The sequence below is a fragment of the Giraffa tippelskirchi genome, chromosome 3, assembly GCF_054371585.1.
Source record: "Giraffa tippelskirchi isolate mGirTip1 chromosome 3, T2T-mGirTip1v1.2.pri, whole genome shotgun sequence".
NCBI classification, from domain to species: Eukaryota; Metazoa; Chordata; class Mammalia; order Artiodactyla; family Giraffidae; genus Giraffa; species Giraffa tippelskirchi.
The window spans coordinates 40,303,923-40,318,050 of NC_137277.1; the positions used below are offsets into that span (position 1 = coordinate 40,303,923).

The 14,128-nt window shown below is 44.8% G+C and overlaps 1 protein-coding gene and 1 long non-coding RNA gene across 3 annotated transcripts in view; one reads left to right on the forward strand and one right to left on the reverse strand.

Annotated features, from left to right (window-relative positions):
- PITPNA (phosphatidylinositol transfer protein alpha) overlaps positions 1 to 14,128 on the forward strand; it is a 34,385-nt gene that overhangs the window by 18,888 nt on the left and 1,369 nt on the right. The window contains exons 7-11 of the mRNA XM_081580108.1: positions 1,650 to 1,733; positions 2,940 to 3,017; positions 3,180 to 3,290; positions 4,311 to 4,433; positions 4,572 to 4,682. Coding sequence (XP_081436234.1) covers positions 1,650 to 1,733; positions 2,940 to 3,017; positions 3,180 to 3,290; positions 4,311 to 4,433; positions 4,572 to 4,682 — 507 coding nt within the window. The remainder of the gene's footprint in view (positions 1 to 1,649; positions 1,734 to 2,939; positions 3,018 to 3,179; positions 3,291 to 4,310; positions 4,434 to 4,571; positions 4,683 to 14,128) is intronic.
- On the reverse strand, positions 2,438 to 14,126 carry LOC145542060 (uncharacterized). Of its 2 annotated transcripts, XR_014079556.1 has the most exons (4): positions 9,603 to 9,757; positions 8,976 to 9,125; positions 8,081 to 8,247; positions 2,438 to 5,845 (listed from the first exon to the last, which is right to left on the reverse strand). It is a non-coding gene; the product is annotated as an uncharacterized LOC145542060 (long non-coding RNA). The 2 variants fall into 2 exon arrangements; XR_014079557.1 differs by lacking the exons at positions 8,081 to 8,247; positions 8,976 to 9,125; positions 9,603 to 9,757 and adding an exon at positions 14,068 to 14,126.

A 14,128-nucleotide genomic window follows, 5' to 3' on the forward strand; every position in this document is an offset into this window, starting at 1 on the left:
TAGCACTTCCCAAGACCCCCGAGGACTTTCAGGCCTCAGGACAGGGTGTTGAGACTCTATCCTTGCCAAGGGGTCTTCACCACGGTCCCGTTTTTCTTGGCCAGGAAGCTCGCAGCCTGTGCCTAGATCTGTCCTACCAGCATGAGATTGCTCTGTCTCTAATCTGAGAAATATGATCTCCAAGATGCTTTCAAGGACCTTCTGCTAGTGCTGGGGTTGGTCTAAAATGCAACTCCTGGCACAGAGGAGCTGAATTTTTATAACATCAAAATGAGCAAACTCCCTGACCATCCAGTGGTTAGAACTCAGCACTTTCACTGCCTGGGCCTGGGTTCAGTCCCTGGTCAGGGAACTAAGATCCCACAAGGCACATTGTGCAGTGCCCTCCCCACACCCCTGAAAAAAAGCCCATCAAAATTACAGCCTCTAGACAGCACAATTTGCCAGTAACTCCTCAGATTTAAAATATACCTGTCCCTTACTCTAGCAGTTCCACACCTAGTAATTTATACTATAGTTATGTTTTCACATGTGTGAAATAACTTAATATACAGGGAGATTCATTGCTGCATTCTTGGTGTTTGTTTAGTCACTACATCAAGTCCAACTCTTTTGCGACTCCACAGACTTTAGCCCGCCATGCTCCTCTGTTCATGGGATATCCCAGGCAAGAATACTGGAATGGGTTTCCATTTCCTCCTCCAGGGAATCTTCCCAGCCCAGGGATCAAACCAAAGTCTCCTGCATTGGCAGGGGGATTTTTATGACTGAGCCATTCTTGGTGTAGCCAAAGGTTAAAAACAACATAAGAGCCCATCAGTGGGATCCTGTTAAAAAAACATTGTGCAACCATGTAGTTGTATACTATGTAGCCATTAAAAAGAGCCAATAGGGAACAGTCTTCAAGAGATACTGTTCAATGGGAAAAAAAAAAGGATGTAAAATATATGCTACCTTCTGTATTAAAAGAAACTCTCTACAGTGGTGTTACTCGGGAGCTGACTGAGAGACACGAAAGAGTTACTTTTTATCATATCCTTTTGTACCGTTTGAACTTGTATCAGAATTTTTTATCTCATACCACCTCTTTGAGTTAGTTAATTTTTATCTTTTTTTAAGATCTTTTACCTTTTTTTAATGTGGACCATTTTTAAAGTCTTCCTTGAATTTGTTACAGTATTGCTTCTGTTGTTTTTTATGTTCTGGTTTTTTGGCCCTAAGGTATGAGGGATATTAGCTCCCTGGATTGGAAGGCAGTCTTAATCACTGGCCCACAGGGAAGTTCCAAGTTAGTTATTAAGAACATCAAAATAAGCAGTATATGGCTGAGCAGGCAGCATCTTCACAAGAGGAATATGCAGTCTTTACAAAGGGGGAACAGATGGAAATAAAGTAGGTGCTAGGGGAGCCTGGAGAGTGTCTTGGGCTGCTGCAGTCATATTTAGCTTGAAAAATCAGAGCATTAGTTCTCAAATGTGTGTCCACTTAAAATTCATTCATCCTCCCACTCCTTTGGATAGTTTTGTTTGTACTGGTAGGAATCTCATGTCTGTGGCTATGGGAACAGCTGCTGTTAGATGTCCATTCTGGGTAAAGGATGTGGTAGCTGTTAAACTGTACATAATGAGTGGTCCCCCTTGTTCCTGCAGGTGCATAAACTGGAGCCTGAGGCATGGAAACATGTGGAAGTCGTATATATAGACATTGCAGATCGAAGCCAAGTACTTAGCAAGGTAGGAACTATTCAGCTGTACAGGTGGCCCTTGAGATGCAGAAGTCACTTATGTCAGAGAAACCAAGGAATCGTACCAACTTGGGTCAAAGGGAAGTTCTCTCTTGAGTATTTTATTTTCTAAAAGAGTGTTAAGAATCACCTTATCTTGACTTGAGGATACCACCAGGCAAATAGTGGCCCAGATGTACAATCTTGTGCTTCTTGGCCTAATATCCCATTCCTATCCTCAAAAGATTAGTGGATTTAAAACAAAAACAAAAAAACAAAAACTTTTCATTGAAGTATAACATATATAGCAACGTGAATAGATCCTAAGTGTGCATCTATATACCTCAAACTGAACATCCCCAGATAACTGTCAAACAGAAACACTAGCCAAGAAAGAGTATGGCCCTTTGAGTATTTTGTTGATTCTGGTTGTTTCATATGAGTGGAGAGAAGCAGAGGTGGGGAAGGTTAAATAAATAATCTCCTTCACTTTGGAAGATGTTTTAGGACTGTATGTGTACACATGTGATTGGCTATCTTTGTTATTTTTGATAAGTAGATGCTATAAGGAGTTTGGTTTTTCCCTTGCCCACATTAGTTAATGCACAGAAACACCCAAGAGAAAACTTTTGTTACTGTTAATTAACACAGCATTGACTGCATTTTAAATCAGTGAAGGGAGATTGACAGTAGTACACAAGGGGATAAAGTCTATACGTTGAACATTTCCAATAATGATTTTATTAAAACAAGGCAGTTTAAAAACAAAAGGAGAACAAGCCAGAGAGAGGTGGGACTGGAAAATTTCAGAAATGACTGGCTGGTTGTTCTCAGCTCCAGCTGCTGTTTTAGAATTACCTGTTTTTTAAAATCACCCTGCGTTGCTCAAGGGTCAACTGTATTTTGAAAACACCTTCCCTGGTGCTCTGGATGTTCACTCCAGGTTGCAAATCCCCATCTTAAACAGTGGAAATCCAGGCCTGCTCACACAGTCTGGTAAAACTGAAAACAAGCCCTGGCAGACAAAATCACAGAGAGCTCTCCTCGGAGGCAAATATAAACAGTTCTATATCTTGTTTATAGACTTTCCCATGTTTTCTTTGCACCAAAAGCATCAAGAATGGTATGAACTGTACTGTGGTAGAAAATCTGATCTCTTTCTCTCTCCCTCTCTCTTCCCGCCCACCCCCACCCCCATCCCCCCAACTTCTGACAGGATTACAAGGCAGAAGAGGACCCAGCAAAATTTAAATCTATCAAAACAGGCCGAGGACCCTTGGGCCCCAATTGGAAGGTGCAGTTCACACTCTTACCACCAGGGGGGTGCTGGGGCCAGTGTGGTTGGGCTTCCCTCCTGGAGGTGGGGAACTGGGGCGGGGGGTGGGGGGCACAAAGGGAAAGCCAGAGGTCGGCCCTCTTAGTTACCTGTCTGCCTGTGGGTGTGTTTCTAATACAGCAAGAACTTGTAAATCAGAAAGACTGCCCATACATGTGTGCATACAAACTGGTTACTGTCAAGTTCAAGTGGTGGGGCCTGCAGAACAAAGTGGAAAACTTTATACATAAGGTAAGTGACCAGGGTGGGAGGCCTTCGTGTGTTGGTGGGGGATGTTTTGCCCGACAAGAGAAGATCATACAACCCATGTGGTTTGTATCCTTGTATCCTTGTATCAGGATTTTAGGTCTGATTTCCCAGACCCCCACTTCCCCTTGCACCAGACTCTTAAGAGTTTAATGCTGTCCATCCAGGGGTACCACATGCGAATGGGAAGAAAACCGAGGCAAAAGAAGGAAACAGGAGGGGGCTTGTTATGATTAAATGGCAAATAAAACTCAGGATCTTTGCTTGACACCAAAAGGCAAAAAGTACTATGAACCAAATTCTCCAGTACCCTGAATTACTGAACTAGATAAACCTAAGGCATTTTTTTCCCTTTTTTTTTTAACAAGAGAATATCAAACGAAAGTAATAACGTGTGTAAATGAGAGACCCAGGAAAACTGAGTAACTTGCCCAAATGGCACTTAAGAAGTTTCTATAGCCTTCTCTCTGATGTGTGAGAGTCTGATAAAATCGAGCAACATTTCATAGCTGCTGACCAGTTGTATTTGCTTATTTTTGGCCATGCCACTTAGCATGCATGATCTTAGTTCCCTGACCAGGGATCGAACCCGAGCCCTGGGCAGTTGAGGCACAGAGTCCTAACCACTGGACTGCCAGGGAATCCCCCTGCTGCTGGTGAGTTTTAACCTAGTCTTTAGGCTCCAGAGACAAGGAGGAAACTGGGCACAGTTATTTTGGGATCTTGGCTCATGGATTGCCTGTCTTGGGCGCAGAGCCTCAGGGCAAGGTAGGCACCACCCTCTCCAGGGGAGCTTGTCTGACTTGAGGCTGTACCTGTCAGAAATGTGGAGGCAAGGGTCACTGACCTGAGGGACTGGAGGACCGATCCAGATCAGCCAGTACCTACTACTTCTCCCCCAACCTTCCCAGTACAGTGTGGGTGCTGGCATGGAGGGCGTGGGCAAGAGGGCTGCCGCAGCGGCCCACATCTTCCGGTTCTAACTTGGGTCCCTCCTTTTTATAGCAAGAGAGGCGTCTGTTTACAAACTTCCACCGGCAGCTGTTCTGTTGGCTGGACAAATGGGTCGACCTGACGATGGACGACATTCGAAGGATGGAAGACGAGACGAAGAGACAGCTAGATGAGGTACGTGGGAGGCCCGAGGAGACTCCGGGGCTGTCCGCTAGGAGACCGTCATGCCGGGGCAGCTCACTGAGGGCACCGTCCTGTGGTTCTAGGAACATGTCAGCATCCACTGTGGGTAAGGTCTAATCCCATTCCCAGGCGATATGGGAACTACAAGGAAGAAAGCAGCCTGTGCTCTTGAACTTGCAGTCTAGTCGAGGTCTTGGCATATCCAGAGAGACAGATATGGCGGGCTGTGCTGAATGCCAAGTGAGTAATACAGTTGCTGCAGTGGTTCTTCAGAGCTGGGTGGGGGAACCGTGCTGGGCTGCAGAGGCGGAGGTGGCCCTGGGAGGTGGAGGCAGGCTGGGCTGGTCCATGAATAGCACGCACGTAACCCACAGAGGACAGTGGCGGAACGCACACCACAATCCCTCTTTAATGGTATTGGAGCTATTTTAGAGTTTGGAGCCTTTGCCCCCCCCCCCTTTTTTTTCTTTCTGGCTTGGCATGGTTCCCAGAAGGAGAGCTATCTGCCGCTCCATGGGAGCCTGAAGACCTAGCACCCATCTTGCCTCCTTTGAGGAATTTGGGGCTGCCTGCCTGCAAGACTCCTTCTGAGGATACTGTTAGTAAATAGCATTCAGGCACCCACCATGTGTGAGGCATCATTCGGAGGGCTTCGCCTGGTCTCAGCCCATCTCCTGTGGTCCTCACAACCCCTGTGAGGGGGTGCCGCTGATACCCCCACACTCAGGTGAGGAGGTAGAGGCGCTGAGAGTTCAAGAAGGGGCCCAGGGTCATACAGCCTGCAGGTGACACAGTCAGTCAAGGGAGGAGGAGCCATAGTACTCAGTCACTCGGCCGCTTCGCCTTCCTCTAAATGCCATCGGGGTCTCCCTCCTGCCTCCTCTTGGGGTTAAAAATAAGGCAGGAAGCTCTGTTACATGGGAACTGCCATCCGTTTCTCCCTCCTTGCCCTGGGAGGGTTGGCACAGAGCCCGGGTGTCTGGCAGGCAGAGCTTTGCACAGCCGTGCCTGGCCTCCAGCGGGGCCTCAGATGAGATGCAGGCCCAGGTCTGAGGTGCCCCCCACTACACTGGTGCTCCCGCTGCATTGTGCTGGTCTCAGTGGAAAGTGGGCCCACGAGCTCTTCCTTAGAGGGGGAGCCCCGTGGGGAATGGATTCTACCCTCCAGGATGACACTTCTGGGCTGACTCACTGGTTGCGGCGGTTTGCTGAGTGAGTTCCTGTTGAAGGCAGATATTTAAGTTATTCATTCAGCTGCAGTTCCAGGGAAGTGGCAGGATTTTGGACACAAGTCCTACTTCTTCTGCTAAAGATCTTCAGGAAGTGGTAGGTTTTGATGTCTAGAGCTCTGGCGATTCTAACAGTGTAAGAGAGAAGCCTTGAATCTTGTGGTCACCTGAGTCCTGACCAAAAAGAAAAGAAACAAGTTACCAAATGGAGGAACAGGGACAGAGCCTTTGAGGTTTCAGTCTGCAGCTTCAGTTGCCTGTTGCTGCCAAGCCGGCCAGAATACCCCAGGGTCACGGAAATGTTGGCCAACAGCCTTTTATACTCTTGGGGTCAAATACAAATTCCTGGTGCAGGGCAGGCTGTCCAGGGGATCTGCTGAATCTGCCTCCCTCAGGTCCACAGCTCGAGGGAACTCGTCCTCACAGAGTTCAGCCCTTGTCTTTGTTTCTCCATTCTGTGGATAATTGTGCCAAAAGTTTGGATGATCTATATTGTCCAAGATAACTGCAAATGCAGAAATCCCTCCTTGGAACTGGAATTTTTTAAATAGTTGGTGGTGGAAGAGAAAGGAAAACCACTGGGGGGGGGGGGGACGTGTTCTGACCCCGTTAGCAATTGCATGGGACCTTTGTGCTGACTGTACCTCTGGCTCACGTGTCGCTTTCCTTTCTTATTTTTCCTCTTTCTAAAAATATTTTTATCAAAGATTTATTTTCAGAGTTGTTTTTTTTTTCTCATTTTTAAAAAAAGCCACTTTATTGAGGTCTGACTGACAAAGAGCTGCACCTATTTAATGTGTACATCTTGAGGAGTTTGCAGATAAACAGACATTCGTGAAACTGTCACCACAGTCAGTGCCATCACCCCACAAGTATTTTTATAGGTTTTACGCTCAGGCAGTATCCCACACTTACGAGGAAGACACTGGCTTCTTCTGCCGTATCCCCATGGTTGCAGCCCCAGAAGTAGCCCCTTGCGATCCTTTTTATTTTTTTGAACTTTTTATTTTGTGTTGGGGTATACATACATTAGCTCAGTCATGTCCAACTCTGCGACTGCAAGGACAGTATCCCACCAGGCTCTTCTCTCCATGGAATTTTCCAGGCAAAAATACTGGAGTGGGTTACCATTTCCTTCTCTAGTATTGGGGTATAGCCAGTTAATATATACTGTGATAGCTTCAGGTGAACAGTGAAGGGACTCAGCCACACATATACATATATATGAACCCTGTCATCTCCTCTGATTTTCATTTCTTCCGTGGATAATTTTCTGGTTTTCTTAGGAAGTTAGTAAACGCGTCCCTCCTTGTTAGTTAGGTTAGTTTTGTGTCTGTATCATGAAGTTGTGTCTTTGAGTCTTACCGGGGTGGGTGGTTGGGTTGGTTACACAGTATCAGTGGTTGAGGTTGGTTCATTCTCATTCATTTTGCTCCCACTGTGGACACTTTAATCTGAAGATCTCGTCAGTTCTGGAAAATGTTTTGTGTCCCGTTTCATCATTTTCTCCCCTCTGTCCTCTTTGTTCTCTTTCTGGAATTTTTTGTTGTTGTTAGAAGTTGGACATCATGAATCAACCTTCTAATTTTCTTATGTTTTGTCTCCTTTTTTGTGTGCTTTCTAGGAGAGGTTTTCTGAAGTTAACTTTTGTCTCCTCTATTGAATTTATAGACATTCTTAAGCACTTCTTGTTCTGTTCTTGGCATCATTTTCCTTTCCTGAAGCATGGGGTTTGGTTCTTGCATTTGGTTTTGAGGTACCACTTCCCCCTGAACATTGTTTCCTCTGAGCTCCTCTTCCCCATTGGACTTAATGTTTCCTGTTAGGGGCTTCCCTCAAATGACTGGGGGTCCTTGGCTGTCCATTCACAGTGAAGAGTGAAGCTCCAAAAAGTGGATGAAGCTCTCTCAATCAGTTGTTGTTATTGTTGTTCAGTCGCTCAGTTGTGTCCAACTCTTTGCGACCCCAAGGACTGCAGCACGCCAGGCCTCCCTGTCCCTTACCATCTCCCGGAGTTCACCCGAGTTCTGAATCAGTGGCTGGGCTTACTGAAGGGTAGACAGATGGTTCCACTGGGGCTCCCCACTTCAGGCTCCTGAGTCTGTTTTTCTTGGGCTGCTCGTTTTGCTTTGAAAGGACACCCCAGCCTTTTTCTCATGGGGCTAGTCAAGGCCAGCGTTCTGGGAGCTGATCTAGGGAAAGGTCCTGGGGACAGGCTGAGAACCAGGGGAGGGAACACCAGGGCACGCCAGACCCAAACTCTTCTTTATTTCCACTTGCAAAGAAGTCACCTGTTTCTAACCCCAGCTGCACTCCCTCCATGTAGAGGCCCCTGGCACTGCCGGTTCCCAAGCTTCTGGAGAACCTGCAGCACTAGAGGGTCTGCTCCCTCTTGGCTGCCCTCCTCACCCGCAGCTCCTGCTGCTCTGCAGATTAGTCGCTGCTCCTCCGTCCTCCTTTCGCCTTCCAGAATGCTGTTTCCATCTCTTGCCTGCTGTTGTCTCCTCTATTCTCGTTGTCTTTGTAGTTTTCCATCTTTGTTTTTTTTTTAATTCCTTTACCGTCATCATGCTAAGCTTTGGGGGAGAAATAGCAGTAAATGCTTGTACTGCATCCAACCTGTGATGATTAATTACAAGTTTGTGATAGAAATTATGACTGTTATTCTTTAAACCAAGGCATAGCAGTCTGGTGTGGGTGGGTTGTTATGAGTTACAAGAGGTTACTATAAGGCCACAGTCACCCCTGCCATAATTCTTGTCCTTCTGGGAGGTGAACCCACCATTCTTGGATGAGGCTCAAGGATTTGAGAAACAAGGGATCAAGAGATTAGTCCTTTGCCCTAAAAACAAAAATGTCAGGAAATGTGTGCCTGTGGGGGAGCAGTGGCTCTCCCTTCCCCTCCCTCCTCTCCTGCTCTTAAGAAACACGTAATCTCAAAAGTGGAAGAAAGTACCTTAAAGGTCATTTAGTCTAATTATGTGGCCAGTGCTTGAGTCTTCTCTGCGCTTCCACATTAGCTTGTGCTTGAGCACCTCCTGTAATGGGGAACTCACTGTCTTATGAACATGGCAGTCATAAACATATTTATCTATCCATATTTTTTAATTGAAGTATTGAAGTACATAGTTGATTTGCAATAAGTTGTTTTTTGTGGCTTATAGAATCTTAGTTCCCTGTCCAGGGATTGAACCCAGGGCCATAGCAATGAGAGTACCAAGTCCTAACCACTGGACTGCCAGGGAATTCCCATACAATAACATTCTTTATTATTAATAGAAGCTGACATTTATTGAGGTCTTACCATGTGCCTGTCATGTGTGGTAAGCAAACATTTGACATGTATTGTCATGACATCCTCTTGGCTACCTGTACCATAGGTATTCTTTGCAGAGAAGTTAAGGATATCTTCTAGTTCAGAGAACAGGTACCTCCTGGACCTTGGTCATTAACTCTAGATAGTGATATGGCGAGAAGAAGACTCATTTTAAAAATTGTAAAAAAAAGAAAAACTTGTTTCCCTGTTTACAGGACTCTCTAGAACATTTGCTGAAAAACAGCAAAGAACATATGATTGAAGATCCCGCAGCATTTTCGTCCCCGTCTTCCCTCATGGGCCTTCCTCTCTAACTCTTTTGGCTCCTCTGACCCCTCCGTTGCCCATCCCTTCTGGACTTTGTACTTTGGGATGGAGCTCAGCAGCTTCATGGCACTCTTTGCTCTGTGGACTCACCTGGCGGGCTTGTCTCTGAGCATCTCTGTAGACAATCTCCCTGTCCATTTGCTTGAGTCTGAATGTACCTGTCTCTTTCTCATTACTTTAGTATGGATGAAGAGGGCCCTTGCTTCATCCTCTGGCTTTTTGATTGATGATTCACCATCACTTCTAGATTTTAAGTCTTATACACTGGACCAGTTATCTATCAATTACCTAAACATCCCTGTGCAGTGAAGTGCCTGGCAGGATACTACATTCCAGAGTTCCCCATTTGGGATTGTGATAGACAAGGGTCTTCAGATTAAAACGCTCAGTGCCTGGTTCACATGCTGGGCTGTGGAAGATTGTATCTGAGATTCCCGTAGTGCCTGCAGAGGGCAGAGTGAGTTCTTCTGAGGCCGATGCTGTCCTTGGAGTCTTAATTCCCTCCGCCCTGCCCAGCAGTGATTGACCCCAGAGCAGACCACCTGGAACACTGACCAACATCTTGAAATAGGGGAGCAGCTTTATTTTCTTTTTAAATATTTAAATTTTTCGATATTAAGGTAATGTATAAGCATTAAACAGTTTTTAGGAAAGCAAAAAAATAGAAAAAAACACTTGTACTCTATTTAAAAACAACCACTGTAAACATTTTAAGAATTCTTACACATTTTTACTTAGTTCTGATGGTACTGCACAAGCCTGGGTGGTCCTCTCACTTTTCTCTAAGCATTATAACAGCATTTAAACCAGGAAAAAAGTTCCTTCACATACATGTTTGTCACAGTAGCTACATCTTGCTCTGTACTGTTGCCCCGTGTTGGATTTTCCTTCATGTTGTTTGCAGGTTTTCATTGTTTATAAATAATGCCATGATGAAAAATTTCTATGCACTCCATTGTTTGGGTAATTAGGATTATTTACTTAGAATAAATTCCTACAAGTAGAATTAGAGGATTAAAATTCTTGTTACTTATTGCCAGATTTCTTCCCCAAAAGGCTGAACCTGTTTATAGAGTAGGTTTCTAAAGAAGTTCTAAAATCAGTTCTACATTTGCCTTGTATTTATGTGCTTTCAGAACAGGTTTGTGGTTACTATTCAGTGTCATAAATGATTTTTTTTTACTGGCTTAATTTTTTAATTTTTATTGGAGTATGATTGCTTTACAGTGTTGTGTTAGTTTCTGCTGTACAGCAAAGTGAATCGGCTATATGTACATATATCCCCTCTTTTTTAGATTTCCTTCTAGCTTAATTTTTTTACTGAACTTTTTATTTTGAGATGATTGTGAGATTCATATGCAGGGGTAAGAAATAATACAGAGAGGAGATCTGTTTCTCCCAGTGGCTACCTCTTGCAAAATGATAGTATGATATCACACCCAGGAAACTGACACTGATACTTTTACAAGTTCCTTTAAGTCAAAGGTGTATTTCATACTTATAGGAAAAGCAATTTTCAAAAGATGGAGAAAAATATTAAAAAAAAAAAAAAAGAAGACCAAATAAATAAAGAAAAATAAATAGATGAATAAAAGTCCCTTTCTTCCCTGGCCTCATTCCCTAGAGCAAACCACTGCTAAAGAGAAACCATCCAGGACTGGAGCTTCTATTTTCATGTTCCTCGACTGTATGTACATAGATAGCCGGTAATGGCTTGATCTGAGGAACACTACAAACATTAGATAAAATCTCTCATTTTAGGCCCCAGGAAACAGGAAATAAGCATTCTTAGAACATTTCATTATAAGAATGAAATAATGCATTTTTGTTTCAGTGCACCCTGTGTGGGGGGACCTTGTCTTTGAGAGTAAAGGAAGCTATCGTGTTTCCTGATAGGAAGTTGCATCTTATTTCAAGCAGTAGGAGAACAGGACCTGGCTTTGCGTTAGTAAATTCAAGCCAGGCAGTGAGCTCGCAGGATCTACAGGTATTTGCTTGAGACCCAAACAGCTTTGTTCCCATGATACTAAACCTTAGCCTCTTTGATTGTTGAAAATGTACATGAATGGTCATTAGCTAGCAGACATGTAATGAGTGCATTTCTGTCTTCTTTCACATTTATTTGGCTGGCTGCACTGGGTCTTAAGTTGTGGGCACTCCAGATCTTTAGTTGTGGAATGTGGGATCGAGCTCCCTGACCAAGGATCAAACCCAGGTCCCCTGCATGGAGTCACTGCACCACCAGGGAAGTTCCCATTTCTGGTTTGGGGGTGGGGTGGGGGGTTTTGTAATTATTTTGAAGGAGTTTCTTTTTTTGTTTGTTTTCTGAAAGAGTTTCAAACTTAATGAAAATGACAAGAAGCATATGAAGGAAAGGGTAAGACAGCATCAACCAGTGCACCCTCCTAGTCTCAGCCCCTCAGTTTTCTGGGAGTTCCATGACCTTGACATTCATGGAGGTTATACGCTAGTCATTTTGTAGAAGGTGTTTCAGTTGGGGTTTGTCCAGTGCTTCTGCGTGATTAGATCCAGCGTCTGTATTTCAGACCAAAAGGTCACAGACTCGGTGTTCTTTTCCTTGTATTCTGCCTGTTCTTCTTGTCCAGTCCTGGTGAAGTTACCTTTTCTCACCTGGGTGTGGTCATCACTGTTGGAGTGTTGCTGATCCCAGACCTCCTCGTAGGATGACGCGGAGGGATTTTAACATCTGTAGCTATTTCTATATCTCTCTGATCTATTGTGTTCACACAAATACTTCCAATTCCAACCTCACACCACAAGGGTAACTTTCCGTCTTTTAAAAAATTTGACTCAAGAAAAATCTTGAGTTTGTTAAGCTCTTATAAAGTAATATATTAATTACTATGGATAACCGAAATTATAGGAGCAATACAAATTTAAAGCTACCATTCAAGAAAGTGAGTTTTAAAAAAAAAAAAGAAAGTGAGTTTTGAGCAAAATCTACAGGGGAGAGGCATTCCAAGAGGGAGCTAGGAACTGTCACTGCTGTGGCTTCAGGTTCAGTCCCTGGTCTAGGAACTAAGATCCCACAAGCGGCTCAGCACAGCCAAGGAAAGAAAAAGACTTTGAGGAAACTCTAGCCTGAAAGACCAAGCTAGGAGCTTAGATATAATCACAGTAATCATTAGAAGTAGGGAGTGACTATGGGAGCCTCTGGGGAGGATTGGGAGAATGTTTCTCTCGTGTCCAGGTTCCACTTGGGCTCACTGATTTATAATAGTTGGCAGGGGGGTGGTAAACAATGGTCATTGGTTTGAAATGTGGCAGGAAGTATATTCAAAGATGTTTCCCAGTGGAGAGCTACTAGTGATGAGATAGAGTCTCTGGACAATGTGGCTGACTAGAGAATAAAGCACAACTGAGGAGGCTGTAGGTTAAACATGCAGCTTCTTGAGTGTTGCATGCGCACATGGCATGTTCACTATGCTATTTAGAACAAAGACATAACAGGACTGATAACATGTACAGGGTTCCGAGCATTCCTCTGTGCTAAGTACTCTCCGTGAATATCTTAATCTTCACTACAACCCCATGACATATGTAGTGTCTATTATTATCTCTATTTTTATTATTACAGAAATTGAGGCTTAGAGAGCAGTGAAGTAACTTGTTCAAGGTCACAATTTAGTGATGAAGCCAGAATGCGATCCAGGCAGTTTGATTCCAGCGCTTATGCTCTGAGGGGCTCAAAAGTTGTTGAATGAGTAAAGATTGAACCTGGCGCAGAAAATTCATGGACAGTGAAGACATGTCTAATGGGAAGTTATAATAGACATGTTATAGACATCCTGCAATTAGAATCTGTTTTCAAGTTGGAAAGGATTTGAGAGCAATCGCCAGCATGGTGTTCCCAGCAAGAAGCTGTGTCCACTGTTGTTGAAAGGTGCGGGGGACAGGGACCACTCAGTGCTCCCAGAGAAGACCCTGTCCTGTTCTCCAGCAGCCTCGCACTTCTGCCAAGCTGAGATCTGCCGCCTGCACTCTCCATCCCTGTGCCCACTTGGCTGACTGGGCAGACTAGGCAAAACCTCTTTTCTTTTTTGCCATGTCATGCAGCATGTGGGGTCTTCCCCAACCAGGGATGGAACCTGCCCCCACACGGGTGCACACATACATGCACGCACACATGCCCGCCCTGGAAACATGCAAGTCCCAGGTGAAGCCTCTAAGCAGAGCCCAGGAGAGGGAATTGCTGTTCCCTCTGCCCCCGCTCCCCGCCACCCCTGAGTACCCACAGGATTTCCTGCCTCACTTCCTTCAGGTCTCTGCTCAGACGTCACTTATCAGAGGCCTTCCCCAGGCAGCTCGTAAAACAGCACCTCCATAGAGCCATTCTCCATCCCAGCAGCCCACAGCCACATCTGACGCGGATTAGTCTGTCTGTCCTCCCCTTACTTTGTCCCAGAATGTAAGCTCCCTAAGGGGAAACTTGGTCTGTTTTGGTTCATGGCTGATTCTTCAGGCTGGGAACCGTGCCTTGCCAAAAAAAAGATGCTTCATAAATATTTGTTGAATGAATGAAAGAAAGAGAGGAGCTTAAGAACTAAACCCCAACACTGAGACGCAGGGGAGAGAACTAGAAATCATGGGTGGTGGGACCAGTGACAGAGCTATAAATAGTATGGCATTGGCCTTGTGTACGCAGAATTCAATTCTTCCGATTTGCTTTGTGCGCAAAATACATGCTCTATCCTATCTGCTGGCAGGGTTGAGGAGGAGGAGGAATTTGTACCTGTGGTGGAGTTTCAGCAGCAGCAAACACCTTCCATTTCTCTTGTTTTCTTCTGTTGCAG